At 45.0% G+C, this 23,596-nt stretch overlaps 2 protein-coding genes across 3 annotated transcripts in view; both read right to left on the bottom strand.

The window, feature by feature from the left end:
* The window catches only part of flt1 (fms related receptor tyrosine kinase 1), a 31,164-nt gene extending 17,246 nt beyond the window's left edge, over positions 1 to 13,918 (bottom strand). The window contains exons 1-10 of one of the 2 annotated variants that reach the window (XM_034571966.1): positions 13,552 to 13,918; positions 11,031 to 11,127; positions 9,848 to 10,053; positions 8,083 to 8,207; positions 4,548 to 4,716; positions 4,333 to 4,469; positions 3,234 to 3,405; positions 2,943 to 3,060; positions 2,546 to 2,715; positions 2,198 to 2,345 (exon numbers count right to left, since the gene is read on the bottom strand). In XM_034571966.1, coding sequence (XP_034427857.1) covers positions 2,198 to 2,345; positions 2,546 to 2,715; positions 2,943 to 3,060; positions 3,234 to 3,405; positions 4,333 to 4,469; positions 4,548 to 4,716; positions 8,083 to 8,207; positions 9,848 to 10,053; positions 11,031 to 11,127; positions 13,552 to 13,609 — 1,400 coding nt within the window. In that variant the 5' untranslated portion in view covers positions 13,610 to 13,918. The remainder of the gene's footprint in view (positions 1 to 2,197; positions 2,346 to 2,545; positions 2,716 to 2,942; positions 3,061 to 3,233; positions 3,406 to 4,332; positions 4,470 to 4,547; positions 4,717 to 8,082; positions 8,208 to 9,847; positions 10,054 to 11,030; positions 11,128 to 13,551) is intronic. The other variant, XM_034571967.1, reaches the window with a different exon arrangement.
* Positions 13,919 to 15,616: 1,698 nt separating this feature from the next.
* Positions 15,617 to 23,058, bottom strand: LOC117753709 (suppressor of tumorigenicity 14 protein). The gene is made up of 19 exons (XM_034571973.1): positions 22,888 to 23,058; positions 22,143 to 22,329; positions 21,924 to 22,048; positions 20,847 to 20,914; positions 20,534 to 20,727; positions 20,020 to 20,115; positions 19,633 to 19,852; positions 19,335 to 19,477; positions 19,096 to 19,193; positions 18,829 to 18,938; positions 18,501 to 18,634; positions 18,285 to 18,389; positions 17,981 to 18,091; positions 17,774 to 17,887; positions 17,400 to 17,519; positions 17,109 to 17,292; positions 16,765 to 17,036; positions 16,529 to 16,665; positions 15,617 to 16,076 (listed from the first exon to the last, which is right to left on the bottom strand). The coding sequence occupies exons 1-19, from the start codon at positions 22,966 to 22,968 to the stop codon at positions 15,909 to 15,911; spliced, it is 2,667 nt and encodes an 888-aa protein (XP_034427864.1). The 5' UTR covers positions 22,969 to 23,058; the 3' UTR covers positions 15,617 to 15,908.
* Positions 23,059 to 23,596: the final 538 nt, after the last annotated feature.

Here is a 23,596-nt window from a genome sequence, read left to right as displayed (position 1 = left end):
GGATCCAACCAAAAAAACTGGTCTAAAGAAACACACTCAAAACACTGAAGCAGAACCAGAACAGAGCTTTGGGAAGAGCCACATGTCTGTCAGGCAAGACTTTACTTTAAGTCCTCATGTTTAGAATTCAGGTCAACACTAAATAAATGGTTTATAACACACTTTTAATGTGGTTGTACAAAGAGTTAAGGAACTTTTTAAGTGTTTTATTGTCCTTTTATACAACATATTCCACTTATGGTTGCCCATAGGAAAAGTTAATTATTGTTAAATATTATATCGATACACGCATGTGTTATAAACCATTAATTAAATGTATATGTGCTACTTCTGAATGCTAAACAAATGGACTTAAAGTAAATGGTTATGAGCCAGTGAACAGGGCAAATGTAATCTGCACGTGAGCAACAAGCTGTAGCTTCAGTGTACACCTTTGTTTTATCTTTATGTTATATTATGTTTATTGTTTTCTTGCACTTGTCATGCAAATGTGTTTTATGTGTTTTATTTAAAATTTGACTCACAAACCAATCACAATTTTTTTTTACCGAAACATAAAAAAATGTATACAAATAACTGATCATGAATTGGGTGTAACTCAGCAACTTTTCTTCCATGTGCAGATTGCATGTCCCGTGATAATAAAACACAACAGAAGCAGAATATAAAAATACAATTTCCACGAAATCGAAACATTTTGTTTGAATATGCAGCAAATATTCTAGGTAACGTTTCTGCAGGATGAATATTGTGTATCACAAATACGTCTTGGTTCAGGGCCAGCTGGTCAAGAGCATACTCGTGTACATTTTGTGTATTTGGTATTTGGCAGAGACGGACGGATGAAACCCACAGTGGCGGCACCTCGGCATGGCGCCATGTAAGAGTGCTGGGCTCAAGGGTCAAGTACACCGATGATGTCAGTGTGTCTCAGAGGGGGGATAGAGTGTGGGCGGCTGCTGTGGAGCTCTCAGGTAATACTTAACCTCTCTGACTCGGTCATAAGCAACACAATAAGTGTGTGACCTCCAAGAACAACTCAATCAATGCTTCTGCCAAGTGCTCGCTGGAATACTTGGGTGTGTGGGTGTGTGTGTGTCGGTGTGTGTGTGAGTTAACTAAATAACTGTCCCTCTGCATCACAGGGTTGGGCCATTTCTCATGAGAACTTTATATATAGTGTGAGTGTGTGTGTGTGTGTGTGTGTGTGTCAGATATAAGAAAAAGCATCACAGGATGCAGTGTGCAATCACAATAATAAACAGGCCTCTCACCCTACATCCTGCACAGGAAATTCATTAAATCATAGTGTTTGATTTGGAAACCAACAAATCGTGACTGAGAGCACGGAACTGGCTTCTATTGAAGTGTGTTTTTTCTCTGCCCTTTCAAGTCTGAGATACACTGTGTGCTATGCCTGTGAATGTACACACACACACTCACACACGCACGCACACGCGCACACACACACACGCAGGCCACACATTTGTAGGCACTCAAACAAACATATGGAAAAGGACACATGGATAGTAAGAGAACAAACATATGGACGAGCAAGCAAACTCACAAACACAGACATGATGAAACGCACACAAGTGGTTGGGGGTGCATGTGCACAAATAAACACACACACATTTTCACACATTCCCGCACATGAAAGGCCCCCAAATGCATCTGTTCTGGTTACAAGAAGGAAACGCTGTCTGAACACACGCTGATGTAGACAAAACATGTCTCGTTTTTCAAAAATCACACACACACACCACCTACACTAAATAACAATAATTTATGTGTACTGTATATTTTTGTATCATTATTATGTTGCAGACCAAATAAATACCAACTAATACTCTGACTAAAAGTCTTTTTTCAATTTGTACAATTTAATACATTTGCTGTTTTGCAGTTTAATTTGTTTGATTAAAAATGTTTTTTGCATAACTTTGATTACAAATAATTCAAATAACTCAGTTTAACTGTTTACTATACGTTTCTATTGTGCCTGGTGTGTGTGTGGACACATTTTATTTCACTTTATAACCTCTATAATAGAGGAAGGTTTAAAGATTTCCACGGTAACAAATATTATTCAATACTAAAGCTTTTTGTAATTCCAGCTGGTAATCTCAAAGGTTTCCCGCTCATGTCTCAATGTACACACTATGCTGCACACTTCAGTTTCCTCTGTGCTACTTACAGGCCTTTGGGCGGACAGGGATGCCAGAGCCACTGGACGTGTGGAGGAGGGACTCCGTGGGACGTGCAGTGCAGCGCTTGTCGGCTCCCCCGTGGCACAGAGCCCGGGTCCTGCAACGACACCGCTTTCTCCCCTATCTGAGGACTCACTGTCAAACAAGAAGCCCAAACACACACACACACACACACACACACACACACACACACACACACACACACACACACACACACACACACACACACACACACACACACACACACACACACATACAGACACAAGAGCAGAGTTCAGTCACCGAGCGGAGTTTTAGTTCGTGCTCAGAGCGGCTGTTTATTTCTCGTTCCTCACCGTTGACAACAAGTGTGAGCGTGAGATTCTGGTAGAGGCCGTGTTCCTGGATTCGTACCAGGATGGTGTACTTCCCAGCATCCTCCTCTGCAACGTCCCGGATCACCAGGGAATTCCCGTCCATGTGGTATCGGGAGCATTGCTCTGCCGCCACCGTGTCATCCTTCAGCCTGTCGGAAAAAATAAGACTCCTGAGCAAAGTTTTCAATTGGAAAGTGAGTAACGCTTGTTTTAAAGTTCTGTGTGACTGCCAACGTAAACCAGAGTTTTAAGGCAGAGAATATATTGTAATAATATTTTTACAGATTTAAAATGTTTGCTGCGGTGGTCGATTAAAGAAGAAAGGCGATGATTCACAGGTAGAGCTTCAGATGTGAGGATCAATGTGAAGTCTTACCAGATGACTTTAGGGGCAGGAAATGCTTTTAGTTTGGGAGAGATTCTGTATGATTTCTGTCCAGCTTGAGCCTCCATCACAGATCCATGTCTGGGCTTCAGACGGATGAACGGACGGTCTGAAGTTGGGGAAAAATCGATGTCAGATTAAGTTTGTGACACATTTACACAACTCCTGATAAGTGACTCAGAGTCTGAAAACCTCAGAATGAAACTTGAGTAATGAGAAATCTGATCATATCTGTGGTTGAACTTCTGATGTGTGGGCGAGTTTTAACAGAGAAAGACTCACCGTAAACAGTAACAGTGACTTTTTGTTGTTTGGTCTTTTCCCCGCTGGTGACGCGACATGTGTAGAGGCCTCGGTCTGACCTCTGGAGTCTGGGGATGGTCAGGATACTGTAGAACAACATGTGTGTTCTGTGTTTCAGGAGCCTCTTGGTAAAGGAGCCGACGTTGTTGCTCTGAAGGTTGAGAGGAAAAGAATCAATGCTAAAAGTTCACCTGCCTGTTTTTGACATTTATTTTTGAAAAACAAACAGAAGAGCTGGAATTCATTTGACTGAATGTGACATTCAAATTCAAATAACTGGAGCAATCAGCAGCAATATTGGAATAGACTGGAATGTTTCTGTATAAATATTCAAATTACATATAATTATTGATAGTTGATAGGTGCTTTATTAATGCTTCACAGATAAGTAATAGGGGAATTAATGAGGTCAAGTTTTGGATGTTCTTGGATGTAATCACAGTCACAGCCGTAAATGCCCCCAAAAAGTCAAATAAAACAATATTTGTAAATGTGAGAAGAGTAAAGAATCCTCAAAATCTGGGAGAAACCCACAGACCATACATAATAATGACTCAGTCAGTTAGAAAGTACGAGGTTCTTTCCTTGCAAGGATCACTGTCCACATATTGAGTATTTGTCTCCAGTGGGAGTATACATGGAGTATAAATACATTATTTATCAAGTAATTATACAATCATTGGTTACAAGTAATTAATACCCAATGACCTTAATAGAAAGTGGTTCAGAACTAATATTTCATTGGAGGGAAGCTATTGAATTGAATGGGGAGTCACATCCAACAGGACAGGACAAAAAAAGGACCAAAAAAAACAGTACCTCGCACATTTGAAACTACCTTAAAAGGAATTAAGCGCAAATATACTTTCAAAGAAACACTTGTCCTGATAAAATGCCAATAAAGTAGTGTCTAGTTTCTCTGTTGTTGCCCAAAGGCACTCTGGCAGTACTCGACAAGCACCTGTACCAGTCTGCCATCCCACTGCGTAAAGAGATGTACATTAACCCTCTCCTGTTCAGTCTCTTTCATGTAACACTGTGGCTCTCTGGTCTCCACAGACTTTAGTGCAGCTCTGACCTTTCCGGGAAAGTCCCAGGTGATGTTGACTCTGGTGTTCAACTCCCCGGTGGCTGTGCAGTTCAACACCAGGCTCTTTCCCTTCAGAGCCTGCACAGGTCCACTGCTGTTCAGATACACATCCATGATGTTACTCACTGCGGGGAAGAGAGGGCAAAACGTAAAGGAGATGCATATAAATCAGTTTGCGATTTACATGTTGGGTATAAACTGACCTGGTCTGTGCACAAAGTATTTATGCGACTTGTGTGTGACGCCATCGATGACGGTCTGGCAGAAGAAGAGGCCGATGTAGTAGAAGGTGGGAGATCGGATGGTGAAGCCCTGCTTACCGTTCCAGATGATGTTCATCTGGTCAGGACTCAGGCTCCGGCTGGGAAACTGTGGGAGGAAAAGATCCCACATCAAATATTTCACGGCACAATAACCATGAGAAAATGAGCATAAGGAAGGAATACGGTCACATGACCCTGCTGAAACACATGGCAGTGAGGTCATGTGCATCAGGAGATAAGATGAATGCAGTGCATCAGAAAAATGTGTCAGTTTTCAAAACCAGAGGTTAAAGGTCATGTCACCATTCAGGTTACACATGTTTAAAGTCTGCTGCAGCTCTGAAAGACCTTTAGAAGAAAACAACTGGTGGGGTCATCTCAACTTGGGCTAAGGATGGTTTTGATAAAAGGCCTGAAGGGGTGTGCTGTTAGAAACAAGTAAACATAGGAGGTACAGGGAGGATCCAAATAAAAATGCAATTTAATTCCATTATGATAATTATAAGATCCAGTATTTTTTAAGTCTGACTCCGAGAAGAAACTGAAAGTCATATCTTTGTCTCAATTCCTTAAATCGGAGTGTTGCTTCTGCAAATTTTATGGAATGCAAGCCTATGTCCTGGATTTTGAGTTTGTTTGATTATAAATATACCAAACTTACAAGCCCTTAGGGAGAAGTCCAAGTCAACATAGTTTAAAATAGAATGTCACTCAGTAGAGTGAATACCTCCGACGAGGCCCAACAGCCCCCAGCAATCCAGTCGAGCTGCACCAAGTTACACACACTCATAAATATCAGTCCCCAAAATGTGCCAGATTTTTTTCCTCAAGGTTGATGAACTATTTCCTGGGAAACCAAAGAGAATGTTGAAAAACTTGTAATATTAAAGAGAAAAGAAAAACTTCCTGGTTCCTCCAAGTTACATGGAAATCTGTTCAGTGGTTTTTGCGTAATCTTGTGAACAAATAAGTAAACAACCAGAAAGGACAAGGGTGAAAACACAACTTCCTTCAAGAAAGAAAAAACGCAACTCCCAAGTCTTGTGGTTGACCTTTAACATTTTGATGCATAGGCCTAAATAAAGGATGTGCAGGGTTCGTCTAAGAGGGAGAAACGTTTATGCTCATAAATTGTAGGTTTTCATTTATTGAGTCTTCTTGTAGAATCTAAAATACAGAAACGTGAGTTAAAGAAGCCTCCAGAAGAAGCTGATTACATTCTCACTCTGTTGGTTTTATAACGTGGGTTCTTGGCAACCTTGACATGGACCCTCGTAACCTTGTTGTTTTCTTGGAGGCAGCGTCAAGGAAATGTGACACAGTGGAAGCGTCCCACCCACTCTCAAGGGAACAGGTAGAGCCCCCCCCCCCCTTCTCCTCCTGCACCCCCAGTGTGAATTGTTCGATATCCCCCCTCCCAGACAGTGGCGACTCCTCTGAGCTCCTCCACCCATACTCCTGCAAAGTGTGCGGCCCCCATCTGAGCGCCATCAGTGCCCTCTCTGCCCCATCCTCAAAAGGTGGAGATGGTGGTGGAGGTGGAGAACGAGTCGGGGGGGGGTCAGGATGTGAGAAACGTCACTCCGGCCCATCTCCTCGCATCCTGTTACTCCAGGATATAGACACTTTGACTGGAACCCCAGGTCGACCCCATCGTCCCCGACCTGCTGCTCACTTTCACAAGAGAGCAGAGCCTCCTGGGTGTGGTTCCCGCTGAGAGGGGGGGTCACGTCAAAGATCCAAGCAAAGTGCAAAAATCCTTCCAGGAAAAAAACACTCCAGAGACAGTGACAGCGAGTGGATTCCTGGTTCAGACCGGCCAGCGCAGGTCGGAGGAGGGAGCGGGAGGTGAGGGAGGGGGCGGGAGGTTATTTTTAGAGGAGAACATTGCCAGAAGTTTGCGAGGAGATGGAAGCGAGACAAAAACACAGCTTTACACATCCTGAATTCTAATTCCGTAGAATTTCAAGTTCCTAGATGTTTCCTCTTGGTATTTTAGAAATATTAGCAGCATGGCTCTGTGGTTGGCAATGTCAGTGGGAAATAGATTGCCAAGAAATCTTACTCAGACTTTATCATGTTCCCTCATCGGATCTCATCCTGACCTTTCCTCTGTAACACCATGATGACAATGACATTTGTGGTCAGTGAAATTTCTCGCAGAAATGTCATGGTTTGAAGTGAAACTTGACACAGGTAATCCAGTTCCCCAGAGGATGAATTTAAATAACTTTTGTGATGCTCTGACTTTTTTATCTCGCACCACCTATGCACCATCAGTTCAAAATTAAATTTGTCTGGTTTTTGACTGAATAGCAGCAAAACCAGTGACGTTCAATCCACTTCAGCTCCTTCTTTTCAGGCTCTGGAGGACTATTGTCAAAGCTGAAAGAATTACTTAAAGGTTGAGTGTGTAGGATTTAAAGTTATCTATCGGCAGAAATGGAGCGTGATATTAAAATTATTTCTATTGGTGTGTAATCCCGTAAAACGAAGCATCATTGTGGAAAACAATGATGCGTGTCGGATCTCGGACGTTAAAACTTCAAACCACACAGGGTCAGAAAAGTGAAGAACAAGTTTCCCATCAACACCCACTTATTCCCCTTAATTGGATTGTCTGCTCCAGCTCCCTCTGCGTGTTCGGCAGCTACTCCATTGTAGTTACACCACAATAAGCTTCCTACAGTGACGAACAAGCCGTTATATTATGATTGAGGAGAACGGACGGTACTTTGATTTGTCAGGGGCCAACAGTAGCTGCCTCTGCTTCCTCCACCAGGCACAGCAGCAGCAGCTGTTTAGAGCATCAGTCAGAGGAAGCTGGCAGCCAGGGTTCTTACTACAAGAGAAGAGATGGGAAGTGCCCCCGGCTGCGGGCCAACAGGGCACTTCAGACTCTGCGTCCTGTCTCCAGAGGTGGAAGCAGAGCGGCTGTGGGCACCACGCAATGGGGGAAAAGCCCCTGAAGAAAGAAGCAGCTTTGACGGTTTCCTCGAGGATGTGCACAAACAGATTCAATGCATTTCAACTTGTGAACTACATTGACCTACAGACCTACACACTGATATATTAACATGTGCATTCAAACACACATGCAGTCAACAAGCACTCTAAATGCTCCTCTTTGCACTTAGGGACTCTGTCTCCCTCACTCAGCACTCAAGCACCAGCACTCACAAACATATCCGCACACACTTTCACACATATCCGCAGATGGACGCAAACAAACGGACACACACGCCACGGTGCAATGGCTGCCAAGATAAGAACAATGTGGGCAAGGATCAGGAGAGATACGAGGCAGATAATCGTGTGCATTGGTGAGCCCCCGATGGAACAAACTGGGATGTGCAGATAATGTGTGTGTGTGAGGTGATTGGGCTGAGGTGACGTGCATGTGCAGAGGCATGTCAGAAATAATGCAGAAAACACACAAATTGTCATTTTATCCTTTTTTTGTTTTTGCACTGACCTTGACCAGAGTGGTGGTGACATTGGGGTGTGTGACCCGACAGGGGATGACCAGCGGCTGCTTCTCCATCAGGTACAACACATCTGGGCTCAAACCCGGCTGTTCCACAAATGGCCGCTGGCTGTCTGAAACCCAAACACTGCGGTCAGGGACACATATGGTACAGATAAAAAAGATGGTACAATCAATGCATTAAAGCGTTTACACCCAAATGATAGAAAAACATATTTCATTATACCCAGTGGGACTTGCACATAAACTAAGTTTTGAGATATTTGTGGTATATTGATCATCTGAATCAAGTGTCCTGGTTACTCTGGACACAATCAGGTGCAAGGGCTTCACGGACATGTTGAGTTGGCATCATCTCCATCACTCGCTGCAGCTCCGCTAGGTTACTGCTCTGAGCACAGTAAGTGAGGGGGACTCAGATCCTCTCTCGTTTGGTCAATAAGAGGATAATGTTTGAATTTAGTAAGAAAATGATTATGTAGAATGATCAAAGTGAGAGGGATAAAAAAAAGACGAACTCCTTGACTGAGTGAGAAAATATGTTTTTCTCATCCACACACACACACACACAAAGGAAAAGAAAACAATCAGCTGCTTCTATGCACAAACACACAAACAAACACTTGCAAGTATCAATCTCGGCAACAAACAAAAACAAACAGACACACACTCCCGAACACACACACACCGACCTCCACACCCATTTATTGAATACCCATTCAGCAGATGACTGCCTGTAGTCAACAATAAACACACAGATTGTTTAGAGGCAATCAAACGGCCTCTCTGCGCTCTCCTCCCAGCTAACAGTCCTGTGCCATTGAAAAGGTGTGGGTGTTGCTCGCTGTATTGTTTGTTACCGTAGGGTGTTATTCAAGGAAAGCAAATCTCTGAACATTTGAACAAAAGTACCCCAAGGACTAGCGGACTGAGGGCTTCCTTCTCTTGCTTTGATTCTTAATCGAGGACTCGGGGAGGGAGGCAACGTCTGAGCAAGAGCTGCAGGCCAAGTCTGACGCTTAATGGACATGGCGACCTGAGCGATTGATGGCCCCCGAGGGTCCTGTTGGCCAAACAGTAGAGTGCCCTGTGACCCTGGCCATCGGCCCGCTGCTCCACGCCCCGCGCAGCCCTGTCTGACCAGCGTCATCGTCCAGGACAGGGAGGAGCTGGCGGGGCAGACATTGTGCCTCCTCTGCCCCTGGATACCTCCGAGCCTCTGGCCTTCATCCTCTCCCTCTCAACTCCTCACTTCCACATACCTCCCCGTCGCCACCTTGTAGAGACACAGCGACATCCCCTCCCAGCACACCCCCTTCAAACCCTTCCCCTCCTCCCCCAAGCACAGGATGCTTCAAGCAAGGCTGAGCCGAGCAGATAAGGCTGATGCCCTGGGAAACTCTGCCCGGGCCTGAGCCTTTCAGCAGCTGGGCTATTCCTGGCCTCGAGGTAGCACGTAAATGAAAGTAAAAAAGGATTTATTTATAGACAAGAGGGAGGCTGAGAAGGGAGAGGCAGGGGAGGGAGGAGGGGAGTGAAACTGTTCCAGAGTCATCAAGAAGGATGTGTTGTTGGGACAAACAGTGTTTAGATATAATTGTCTCTCTGGCATTGGTCTGAATTTAGCACCCACCACGTCCTGTTTAACCTGGGGATGAAAACAATAAGCATGACCGGGTGAAGGAGTGAGACAGAGTCAGAGAGAGACACAGAGAGAGACACAGAAAAGGAAAAAGGTGCAGTATTGTCTTACCTGTGACATATACATAAACGGAGGCCTGTTTTCGAGGTCGGTGCCGATACCTGCAGCGGAACAGGCCCGTGTCCTGAGGCCGGCTGCGGCTGATCGTCAAGCGGCTGCAGTGATGCTGACCTGTCCTCCCACAGCGGGAGTCCTCCACTGTCACCTGGTCTCTGGTCACACCTGATGGGAACGCCCAGGTCAGCTCCCAGCGGCCCCTGGTCCGCAGGCACAGGGGATCGATCGAAATTACACTTTATATTCAATTACATTCAGATCACACCAGAGGAACGTCATCCCTTTATCTAATGATTGTTTAATCATGTGTGAAGGTTTTTACTATTGTTTATTTTAGACTCATAATTCCATTAGCCTTTTACTGTAATTGTTTTATTGATGTTTTTATTGTCATTTTATCAGTAAGGTGTCCTTGAGTGTCTTGAAAGGGGCCCATAAATAAAATGCACTATTAAAGTGAGAGGATGGAGGAATGAAGCCTCAACAAAATGTGTCCCAGTGAGTTTCATTTCACTAAGAGGCCTCATAAAGGTCTTTATAAGAAATATATAATTCTTTATGTTTTGGTTTCTTTTGATTTTGTTATGTTCTGTAGTAGGAGGCAAAAGAGATCCGGATAAAATACCATTAATATCAAGTTTAACAAAAACTCAACTGTTTTTGCTAATAATTGCAAGAGAAACATTTTAAATGGAAAAACTGAGGCGAACTGAATCATGAGACTAAAAGAAGCACAACTGGAAGAAAAATGTTTTGTGATGTTATCAATGATATAAAACTCTTCAAGTAGATTCAAGTTGAAACAAATATTTGCATTGTGATATAAAAGTGTTGTAATGAGTCTCGGTGATGAAAGGGAGCGAGGCTGAACGTTCGATATGTTATTTTACAGGTATCTGTCATGATGAAGGTTGCATCGCTGCTTAAATGATATAAAGTCTATAAACTCTACAACTCTTCAAATCTGTTGAATAACTTGTTTCCCAAATCCCTGCACCTTCCTGTGGTTTTACATTATTTATTCCTTAGTATATTTTTGTGGAGGATGTTCTCATATTTTGTTTAGTGTGTTTTGTGCTTGATTACTTGCTGTGGTAACCAGTTTCCCAGTTTCTTCTATTTATCTATGTTAAATTGAGATTTTTCTGGCGCTCACGTCCATCTACCTGAAACTCACCTACAGCTGAGCTGCAGTGTTTGGCTGGTGTTTCGGATCAGCGGATGAGTTTTCACATCCAGGATGGGGACGCTGTATTTCCCTTTTTGTTCTTTATCTGCAGACCCAGAAGAAAAGATGAGAATTCAGAACACAAGCAACATCAGGTTTTAAATGAGAATGTGTAGAATCAGGTTTATTAAAATTAATTATAAAACAAGGGTTTTTAAACAGTCCTGTGAGGTCAGAGGTCAAGGTCAGGTTATAATTCAGGGTCTGGACAGAATATATGTAAATATGGTGAAAGGGGGCTTTGATAGAGTAGAGTTATGTTTGTTGCATCTTTTCATTTAAATATATAACTGGCAGCAATTCAACAGGCTTAATCCAAATCCAAATCAGTGCAGCTCAACATGAGACCAATTTCAGAGGAAATCCTGGAGGACAAAACACTTTCCAGCCGATAAACACTTTGGACAGTTCCTGTAAACGCTGTCCACTACAAACTAAACTAAACCCAACGTTTGACTGACTGAAGAACCCGTCTCAGTGAGTTCAGGCGCTGCAGCATGTCCTCCATCCAGGCCACGGTGTCTGTGACCCTCGCTCGGGCCACTTGACAGCTCGTGTGGAAATGCGTAAGCAGCGTCCCTCTTGTTTACCGAGCGAAGGCATTTCTCCACTCCATCGCCGAGGGTTTATTAATGAGAGATAAAGATGGCTGTCCGTCCGCCCTTCCTTCCTCCAAACAACAGCGGAAACATCATTCAGGGAAATCCGTCCTTCACTCTTCTGACCGCTCATTACAAAGCTTACCAGCGCTCCTCAAAACACGACCACTCCTCGGCTCTGTGAGGAGTTCAATCACTTAGTGAGTTTATCACTAAAGTCCATTATTCCCATTCACTGTCAGCATCATTGTTCCCAGTGGACGACCCATTGAGCAGATCTAGCATTACTCACACTACTAGCACTTCCTATACGGTTTCCTTGGATTTGACGGTGTGCGAGTGGGCAAGAGACGCACACACACACACACACACACACACAAACACACACATTGTGAGGGAAGTGAGGGATCTCCTCCACGCCTTTTGGGGCTTTTTCAACAAGCTGTGAAGTAGATAAAAGCCCAATTTACAAATAATCCAGTACATGTCTACTGCGTCCACAAGACAATAGTGAGAGTTCAGTCCTAAACTTCACAGTCCTGATCACAGAAAAGTAGAAGTCTTGTGGCCGGTTTTCACTCACTCATCATTAAATCCCTTCTACTGAAGTGAAATTCAGAGTATCCATCTATTATACCGTACATTTTCTGCATTATCGAGGAACAAATGTGACAAAAACGTAAAAAAGTATTTAGTGAATTGAATATATTTCACAATTTCTAATTGTGTATTTCTCTTAGAAATGTAAAGATCTTTGACAAAGACATTAAGATGAATGTGAATGAATATTAATGTGAATTAACATGTGAATACGTTGCATTAGAACAATGATAATCATCAGTCATATCATAATATATGTTGATTATTCTTCTTTTTCAAGTTTGAAATCAATGCACCCCAAAAATCTAAAAGTTTGACTTGGACAAGATGATTAGTAAACATTTATAATATTGAATAAAACAGCTTTTTGTAACAGGAGACAATTTCTTTCATGTTTTTTTAGGGAAAAGTGTTAAATATACTTATATAGTATGTGTGAAAACAAATACGGTTAAGTTTAGAGACAGTCATTGTTAAGCGACACTATTCTTTTAGATTTGATCATATTTATTTACAGATATTGAATGGGTGCCACATATGAAGTTAGTTTTACTTTTGCTGCAACAAATGAGCACTAACACCACATGGATCTGTGCGCACAAAGACAACCTGCCGACCGCTTCATAAACACACATTAACCCTGGTTACTTCTCACTGGATATCTTCCCTCAGCTGGTCGTGACCCCTCGTTCACTTCTATCAGAACTTCCATTTGACAAACTCATCAGTCTCAGGAAACAACGCCCTGCGTGCGTCCATTCAACCGGGGCCAAGCGCACAAGGAGCCCGGTCACAGAGGTCCGCGTTCTCCAAACAAGTGTGCTGCAGGATACCGCTTATCTCCCTCTCTGCACTCGGTGCCAACAGGTTTACAAGGAGAAGAGCGTCAGACACACGCGGGCACCGACCACTTATCAGAGCGATTTATGAGCGAACACAACAGACTGCTACAGCAAGATAGGGATTTGTGCGTCTTTTGTTTTTTCCCAAAGAAAAGACTGACTGCTGTGTACTGATGATGGAGATTAGTCTATTTGTTTAAATAACCCGTGCGTAAAAGCAGCCACTCGTTTATGGGAAACATCTTCGAAGTCGTGCGTAAGTGGCTTTTCCCCTTGAAGTTGCAAAAAGCCCAGTTTCCTCTTAGGTTTAAACTCACTGAGAACTTCAAATACTAACAGAACTTTTTAAATCTGTGAACATGAGCTCTAATCTCAGCAGCAGGTGTCCTGTGCGCCAAGTGCAGAAGCAGAAGCAAACCTGTTACTCACCCTTTGCCCAAACGCCAAACAATCCACAAAGCAGGCAGAGGAGGATGCAGTTCATCATGTCTGCTGACTCCGGTGCAGTTTTCGAATATGGAATATGACACAAGTTTTTATTCCTGCTGTTTTCTTCCTCCCCAAAGAGCAGACTACAGGAGGCACAGCGCGCCTGGCTGCTGCGCTCGGCTGATGGTCGCTGCGTGGAGGTGGTGGTTGGTTTCCTGAGGAGAGCTGCGTGAGATCACGCAACAGGACACCGCGCCTGTATCCAATGCAACTTTTTCCCATCGGTTAGTGGGATAGCGGCGCAGATTTATACAGTTCCCACAGTGCGGCCACCGGATAGTGGACTTTCGTGACGTCCACTGACACACCCATGGCGCGTAACCGCGGTCCCCTTTTAGCTCCCCCCCAGTGACCAACCAATCGACCAGTGAGGTGTTGTTGAAGGAATATTGTAGGACCCAAATTAGCCCTTTAGACCAGTTGTGAAGAAGTTTTTTTTATGCAGGAAACTCTATCTGACAATAGTTCTACAATCTGGATGAGGTATGCACCACATATCAGAGGATGCGCACTGAGCAAGTCTGTGCGTACATCTCATTCCCTGGTTCGGTATACGGGATGATCAGCACGTAGGCACCGATGTGAAGGGGTGGGGTCCTGATCACCAACATGCCCGTCACGGTTCTCATCTCTGGCACATCCCCCAAAAATTAATAAGTATCTGAACAAAAGCAGGGAACACATTCCACAACTCCACCACCAGAGGACAGGTAGTTCATACCAAATATGGATACAAGCTACTGTTGCATCATTCTCGTATCAGTTTAAAGCACCAATCACAGTGGAAGCAGTACTTCCTCACCCGAAGTTTAAAAATTTTAAAATAAAAATACAGCAAGCGCAAAAGGTTTGGATGAGAAACACACTCCCGACCTGCTGCGAAGGAAATAGTGTATTTAATACCAAGGCATGTGATGTGATATCTTTGAGCAGCCATGTGGGAGAAAGGTGCATCCTCCCTCAGGGGATAGAGTGAGAGAGGCTGTGGCACAGACTGGCCACTGGGTGGTGATCAGAGCTGAATGAGAGGAGAGAGAAGAGTGGATGAAATGTTTGAAACAGTTTTTCACTTGATCTTATTTATTCCTCCAGAATCCACTGCATCGTGGTTTTTAGAGCAGATGTGATCCTGCTTGTCACTGAGCACAAGGTAGAGAGGAGACGAGGCACCATAGAGATAAATTAACACGTCACAGTGAATCTGAAATGCAAAATATATTACCACCTCCTACTGTGGGATTATTCACTACAGGATATATTTAACATGAGGCTATGACTCAGATAAACGCATGATATAAAAATGCACATACATACACACACAGTACAGAAACAACACGCGCAGAGAGTCGTGAACACACAGATACAGTACATGGAGGAATGGAGATGAGGGCAAACATACACGGTTACATAATCGTGGGAGGAGAACTTGTTCCATATTCTGAACTGGTTTTTGTTGCAACACATGATGTGGTCATCAGCTCTGTTGTGAACAACTGGGACAGCAAAATCACAGAGGGTGGAGACGCTAGGAAAACAGGAGGTAATTGGCTATAGAAACAGGGTAACCTGGCTGTGGTTCCACGTGAGTGGGTACTGACCTTTGGAGCCAATTGAGGAGCCTTGAAATGTACCATTACTCTGTCAAAGTTGCAGATTGTAACATGTATTTTATAGATTCAAAGTAATACTTTACTCTGAAAGCAGAGCAGCTTAACAGACTTCAATATGGATTCATGTTCCTGTTCTTAAACGTTGTGCTTTTAGTTGCAAGAAGACACTGTTTAGAATAACTGAGGTGCCCGTGTGGCAAGTGCAGCTCAGCAGAGGCCTTGTGTAGAAAAACGTTTGTAGTATCTGTTTTTTTTAAGCGAAAGTTTTGGATTCCAATATTAGTAAAAGGCACTTAAAGATATTTATGCTGACACCAAAAAAATGTCTGGGACCCTGGGTGTGCAGAAAGTATAACCAAAACTCTGGAGTGTTACGTAACAGTAAACTGTATAATTCTGTATGGCTGACTTTGTATTCTAAGTGAGGAGTTCCAACCAAAGTCGAATAATTACGTTGATTTAATAATCCGGTTAAAGTGGTGATGTTTTGAGACCAGGTCTGAGTTAGCAGGGATCTTACAGGAGCTGGTTGGTAGAGATGATGCTCCCACTGGTGTTTCCAGTGAACAAGTTCCCCAAAACTGTCTGAATGTGTCGTCATCCAGTCGTGACAACGGTCTGCAGATAGAATCCATGTTTGAAAACCTCCGTCCAGTGTGTTAAGTCTGTCGTTCTTGCCCGTGTCGGTCACACCTGTCCTTTAGTCTGCTGATGGATCCAGTCGGTGAACTTCACCACCTGCGTGTAGACGCCGGGGCGGTTTTGCCTCGCGCAGCCCTCGCCCCAGCTCACGATCCCCGCCAGGAACCACCGTCTGCTGCGCTCCAGACACACCAACGGACCTCCCGAGTCACCCTGAGGCCACAGACACACAAACAGGGACACAAAAAAGTTCAACACTCAAAGAAGAGGCATTCAAGTACAGTTCTGTCTTTCAAACTGTGCCTGAATGGCTCATGTTTTTTGTCTCTACCATGGCGAGACAGTGCGTTGGCTTGGTCTCACTCTTTTTATGAAACATCATAATTTCCTGTGATCTAATTACGACCAGTTAATTTGTTGCCTCTCAATGTTTCCTGTAAAAAGCTCAACCTCTTCAACTGTTGCTGGAAATCTGTTCAGTCTGCTGCATGGCGGCGCCGTCACATGGTTTACACAGATGGTCTGGGGAACTAATTGAGTCACACTGGGAATTTTGTGGTTACGACCAAAGGTAAAATTACATCACAACAAACCTGGGAATGTGTTTTAACAGTGGCCGGAATTTAACTAAAAACTCATACAGTAACACGAATGCACACACTCACCTGGCAGGCATCCACCCCTCCCTGCATGTTCCCAGCGCACAGCATTCTTGGAGTTACGGCGTCGTCATACAGCTTGTTACACGTGTTCCTGTTGATGATCTTCACTGAGGCCTCTTGTAAGCGAGAGGCCAACTCACCTTCAGTAAACACAAACACACAAACGGAAACATTTTTGGAGAATGGAGGTAAATATTTGTGATCTAGCTCTTCAGTTTCATCAGATACTTTTAACCTACCGTCCTCCATGAGGACCCCCCAGCCTGTTACGTAGCAGTTGGTCCCTGTGGAGAAGATGTGTGAAGAGGCGGGGACGCACACAGGCTGCACCAGGTCATTGAAGAAGACGGGAGCGCTGAGCTCCAGGAGGGCGATGTCGTAGTCCGAGGTGAACTGGTCGTACTTAGGGTGGAGGAGGATTCGCCGGATCTGTCTGGTGGCTGCTCCGTTGTTCCCCACGGTCATCATACGCATTCCCATGTAGGCCCGCCATGCTCGGGCATCTGAGTATCTGCGAACAGACTATGCATGAAGAGTACGCACACGTGTTTTTATGACTATCATGATGAGGCATCTTTCTTACTTAATAGCATCTGAGTCCTGGAAGCAGTGAGCTGCAGAGATGAGCCAGCGGCTGGAGACCAGCGTGGCTCCACAGACGTGGCCGTAGCGATCCATCTGGAGGCTGACCTGCCACGGCCAGGAACCCGCTCCGGCATCAGAGCCGCCAACTATCTTGGTGCGCTTCCTGGGCCTGGTGCCACAACCTGAGGAGGGAGAGACAGAAAGAAAGGGAGACCAAAGCAAGGGAGGTCAGAGGAATTTCCTCTTTAGTCATAAGTGCTAAACCCGCATTTGGTGGGCGAGTACTTACTACAGCGCATTTCATCCGAGCCGTCATAACAGTCTTTTACTCCATCACACTCAGGGTTGATCTTACCAACACACTTTCCATTGGCACATTTGTAAGAGGACGAGGAGCAGCCTTTAAAATCTAGAGAGAATAAACCCATAATTATCCAAAAAGAATAAAGAATCTCGACCAGAGTTCTCATATCCTCTCCTTTAACCAAGTTTCATGGTTTTCCAAGAGTAATTTTTCATAATCGTACTTACAAACCAACAAACAGAGGATGGACGGGGGTGAAAACATAACTTCCTTAGCGGATATAGTGATACAGCATATTCTTAGAAAAATTACTCATCAGACATTCAGTGAAAAGAGTAGTTTCTGATGTCATGACTCACATGCTCTGGTACAGTTGAGTTCATCGCTGCGGTCTTTGCAGTCGATGACACCGTCACACATTGAAGACTTTGGCAAACACAACTTGTTGGGACACATGTGATAACATTTACTTCCTGACGGGAGGAAAGAAAACAAACCGCATTAACTTTAGATCTGAAAACGCAGCGGATCACATGCCTGTGTTACATCATGGTGTCAGTGCTCACCACAGGTGCCCTCCTCGCTGCTGTCATCACACGTGCTCTGACTGAAACACTGGCTGCTCTGAGGTTTACATTGGCCGTTAGCACACATCACCTCCCCCGGCCTGCAGGACGCTACATGGTTTATACACATGTGCACAGCGAAACAAAAAAAACACACAGAAAATCTGAGTCAGCCACAAGGTTTGTGTCCTCAAATTCAAAATAATAGTTTTACTTTTACAGATAAAAGGAGACAGAGGATAAATAACTTGAGATTTCAGCAAACACGACAAGACAGGGGGGGGGACAAGCGTCCAGCTCTTACAGCATTTAGCCTCGTCCCGTCCATCTGAGCAGTCTTTCACTCCATCACACACCTTCCTCAGCGGGATGCAGCGGCCATCTCCACAGCGAAACTGACGAGGACAAGCTGGACACAGACGGCAAGAAAACTTCATTTTAATTGTTTGATTGGTCAATTGTTTTTTTCTTCAACAACCATGTTTACCCGTGGAAAATCCCTAAGGGGGATTTCACTCACTGCTCTCTGGAGAGAAGGCTCTGTAGAGCAAGTAGAAGCCCTTGTGAGTGAGTGATTCATCGGAGCGGAAGTGAAGGGAGAGTGGAGAGGAGTACACTCGCTTCCTGCTGCTGTCTGACACCGGGTTACACAGTCTGGAGAGGGAGCAGCAAGAACGTTAGAAGTTTATATCAAACATGCAGCCACAACATCTGGAATGACTACAACAATTGTGAGATAAAACACATAATTATTGTTATTTTTTTCTAAATTGCACTGATTCGAATGAGTGATCCGAAACCCCTGTATGCGTGCACCTTTGTTGAAACACAGTTCAGTCATGACTCACTTGACCCCTCCGATGTCCAGCCAGTCTTTCTCACATCCGTCCGATGACGGGGAATCCTGAATGTCCATCGTCACGATCGTCATGGAGATCAGGTATCCTGGCAATGGCGCCTGATAAAGAAAACCCAAAGATGAATAAAGACTGCAGGAATGGGGACAGGCTGAATAACAGAGGGGTGATTCACTCTTTCATTCTTTAGTTTCGTCTTTTACTGTTACTGACACACTCACACACAGGTATGTATATACACACACGCATGTAACACACCCGTAGTGTCCAGACGCAGTCTATATTCGGAGGGTAATAGGAAGGGTAGTAGGGCGAGGAGATGGAGCCGTTCCAAGAGGAAAGAGATCCTCCGCAACCTGCAGGGGGAAATGGCGGCATAGGTAAAGACACAATAACACCAAGGCAACTTAAGTCCACATATACCAATCATTACAACGAAATAATTCCAGCATGAAGGCAGCAACCGAGTAGAAATAAGATTTGTGACGGACTCTGACCTGCTTTCGGGATGGCCTGGAAATATGCTTTGAATATCGCTCCATCTCTCTGTCGGCTGAAGGAGAAGGTGACTAACATGACGTTCCCTGAGGACGTCAGCTTCATGACCGGAGACGAACCCAGGACAGGCAGACCACACCACCTGAGACAGGTACATGCATCACATCCAGCCACATATACACATATACACATCTGAAAGCGTTAACCTCTGACCTCTAATTGAAGGTCATTTACATCTATTCAGACAATTAAAATATGCTAAAGGCGAAACAAAAAAAGACCATTAACTCTCTTTACCTGGCAATGATCTTGTTCTGTAAAGGAAGCAGGAAGTCGTAGGCCGAGAGCTTGTGGGCAGTGCAGCTTCCTGGCGTGGCACCATGCAGGGTGAGGATAACCAGCCGCACCACGTGACCCGACGGCACGCGTAGTCGCCACTGGTAGTACGGTTTCTTGGGACTCACGAGGCTCAGCGTGCGGTTGTTGCCGTATTTGGCGTAGAGGTCAAAGGACATTGCTGCGGAGGAGTGATGTGGATATTATAATAATATTATGATGTCTTTACGGATCACATTAGTGTGAAAACAACCGTGCAGGATTGGTTCAATGCTTCAATTCATAAATTCACCACCGTGTAAGAAAGACAGGATGAGCTGTATCAAGACAGAGACGTGTTCCTCTCACCTTGGAAGCCGAGCTGCCACTTCCCACTCTGCAGGCTGTTGGGATTCTTTATCTTGCCTGATTTTTCATCTGATTCAAAGTCATCAGGGTTCAAACCTGCACGAACGAACGAACGAACGAACGCGCACACGCACGCACACACACTAAATGCTTACTTAAACATTTATTGATAGTTTTTTATGTTTATAATTGATTCTAGACCTCTAGAGCCTTGTGAGTTTAAGTGTAAACTATTGTTAGTATCAGTCCATATTAATACACTAAAAACTAGTACTTTAAAGATATTAATAAAACATGGGTGAAATTATTATAAAGCATTTATAAAGAGTTTTCTGTTAATTGCTATCATTTTCAAACCAAGTTTGTATTTGAAATGTTATAGCGTGTTAAGCATTAGTAGAGTTATTGTATAGTCGTTAAGTAATATCTATATGTTAAATAGTATATATGAGAAAAATGTCATGTCTACATGTGTGTGGTTGATGTGCATGCAGAAAACAGTGAGAGCCTCTACCCAGTAGGTGGAGCATGTCATCATCCTGCTCCATGTAGTAGCGCTGCTCATTGCGGCTGAACCGCTGCACCTTGTTGCTGCCGGGGAGCCTGCGCTGCAGCTTCTCCGGGCTGGACATCCGGATCGCCATGGCAACATCGTCCGGGGCGTAGAATTGACTCCAGTAGAAGACATTGAGCCCCTCTGCTCCTTCACTGTCACACAGAGGGTGAACTCTGAACTTACAGACACACAGAGCTGAGCATGATATTGTCTCATTCGTGTTCTTTCTGTGGGTTTTGGTTTCTGTGGGTTTAGCTTTGATGCAGCTTACCTGAAGGCAGTAATCCCTGAGCGCAGGTAGTGAGAGCTCCACGGAGACGACTCGTAGAGATCTGACAACTGAAATGGAAAAAAGTACATTGACGAGACAAAATGAACACACCTGTCTGAACATGCAGCCGGAGTTCAACAAAAACAAGTGTGTGTGAGTGTGTGTGTGTGTGTGTGTGTGTGTCAGACTCTGCATGTGTGTATGTTGACTTTGAGCAGCACAGAGCTCCATTGTGTTTCTACCTGCTGACTGTGTACAGGTGAGGACCTGGGCAGTATGAGCTCCTGGGCACCTGTTCTTTAACGCTGCACATATAATATAACCACTCAACAACCACCTCACAGCTGATCACAGGGGGCATTACGGCAGATTTATGGGAACTTCCACTAATCAAGTCCCCATTTCCCAACTGCTGAGCAAGAATGTGCATCTGAGTGTCTGCTTCAAAAAGCCAAATTCCACGTCTCATATCTCTGTCCGACCCTCAGTCCATCTGTCATCCCTGCATGCCCTACTGCCCTGTCTCTCCCTCTCACCTCCAGTGTCAACCTGAGGTTCCCCCTGCTCTCCGTCGTGCACAGAGCGGCGCACAGAGCAGCTGATTGTGTGAAGGCTACACAGACAATGTTTTTATTGAAGGCCTGCTCTTCCTCTCACTCTTGCTGCCTGGGCCTAGCTGGGCTCACAAATGCCGGGCTTGTCCTCGGCCCTGAAAGGGCCCTGTCCCTGGGGCTCCCGGGTACTCGCACAAACACTGTGCCCAGCTCCTGTTTCAGCTTTACATTTAACACCGACAGGGAGAAGAACAGAAGACAGGAAAGTGGTGTGCAGGAAAGAAACAAGGGAGATAGATAAAGGAGGACAAAGCAGATGAGGAGGAAAAGCAACAGAATAAGAATGCAAAGATGGAGGAGAGAGGAGGGCAGCCTAAAAACACATGTAGCCTCCTGCAGTCAATCATATTAATGTTTGAGCAGCAACATCAGCCTCAGCCTGGAGTGGGAAGGTCAAGCAGAACTCTACAGTGTCATTCAGAGGGGGGGAGGCAGTGACGGACAGGACCACAGCTCCACTTACATAATGGTTCAAAGCCTGAGCCTGCAGGTGGAACTGCGGGGAGGTGGAGTCAGTCAGTTCTGAGGAGAAGCTCAGGTTTGGGAACTCCATGCTGCCTCCGAGGAAGAACACTGAGGAGGGCGGCGCTGAGGAGGAGGAGGAGGAGGGAGAGATTTGAGACACTGTGTGACTGAAGTCAACATAAACACGTCTGTGAGGACAGAGGAGAAAACTACTCACATGTTAAGTAGTGGAGGGTCAGTGCAATGGCAGCTGTGAAGGGAAAGAAAGGCAGGAGACCCAACATCCACCGCCTCCAGGAGCCACAGGCTGGAGGTGGCCCCCCCTCCGCCCTCTGCTCTGCTCCATCCTCAGGCTTCGTGGGGGGGCTCAGCGACTGGGTGGGCCCCTTCAACTCCCCCTCTCCCTACCAGAGACAAGAACATGACTCAAAAATCATACCGGCTTTTTTATGCCTGTGCTCAAGTTGCTTGTAATTGTCTGGTTTTTATTTCTATTTGACCGAAGCAGAGGAGCAATAAAGACAACGCAGCCTATCTGCCAAAATCAATGAGCCATAGATTTTATGACTGAGCGGACGCTGATTTACTGAGAGCAGCGGTGAACATCTTTGAGCTGAAAGGATCTCCTTAAACATTGAGGGGTTGGCAGGACTCCTCGGGGGAGCAGACAAAGCGTGGCTAGAGGGGTCTGCTTTCCCACGGCCTGGCCCTGCGGTGTCAGCACTCAATCAAGTGGCATGGACATTCACGAGAATCAGGCCCCCGAGTCCCTAGAGACGCATTTCTGCAGGCGAGGATGACTGTGTTTGAGGGCTTTGATTATTAAGCATGCAACCAATGTTGTGAAAAATAAAATGTTAATAAATTAAACAGTCTACTTTGGAGAGATGGTCGGGGTAAATTTGAGAAAAGAGTTCCTGCAGGAGCCAAAGTCCTGCACAGTGGAAAGAGGGATGTCTTACCTGTGCAGCAGAGCAGCCGGAGTGTCCATGCCCAGAGACGTAGTACACTTCACAAATTTGGCTTTTGGGCAGAGTCCTCATAGCACTGTCCCGTTTAGCTCCGGAGAGGCGATATGCAACAATACCTCAGGCATAGAAACGATGGAGAGAGGGAGAGAGAGGGAGAGAGGAAACCCCCACTGTCGCTTCCTTTGAAAAGGTAAAAAAAAAAGTACAGAAATCCGACCTGAACGGCTCGGATGCGGCCGGTATTCACCGCCTCCAGTTTACCTGAACTGGGCGGCAGGTGTCACACGGAGCCCCAGAATGCAGTGCGGGGGACAATGGGAGCACTATGAAAGGGTACAATCCCCACAACCATCCGTGGCACAGATATTGTGGGCAAACTTCCTCGGTGTGTACGCAGGAGTTCAGCTCGGAGGGACAAAAGAGTGTTTGAGGGGCAAACGTGTGCGAGGTTTTACTATCGGAGCTTGGCGGCCGTGCCCTTGGATGCTCCACTGGGGCGTAAAGCAAGACAAGACCTGCAATTGCAAAATCTGGCATCAAATATGTCCCTAATTACACTGGAAGAGAATTTACAATCTCAGTCTTTTGATGAAGAAGAGTCAAATTGAGGATAAACACCTTTCAAGGCCTTTTTAGATTAAGGAGGACATTTCTCATCAACGTCACCTTGGAGTTTCACCCAAGGGCAAACATTGTTGTT

Source organism: Hippoglossus hippoglossus, chromosome 20, assembly GCF_009819705.1.
Source record: "Hippoglossus hippoglossus isolate fHipHip1 chromosome 20, fHipHip1.pri, whole genome shotgun sequence".
Lineage (NCBI taxonomy): Eukaryota > Metazoa > Chordata > Actinopteri > Pleuronectiformes > Pleuronectidae > Hippoglossus > Hippoglossus hippoglossus.
The sequence above is the reverse complement of the archived record's forward strand: the minus strand, read 5'-3'. Positions and strand labels throughout refer to the sequence as shown.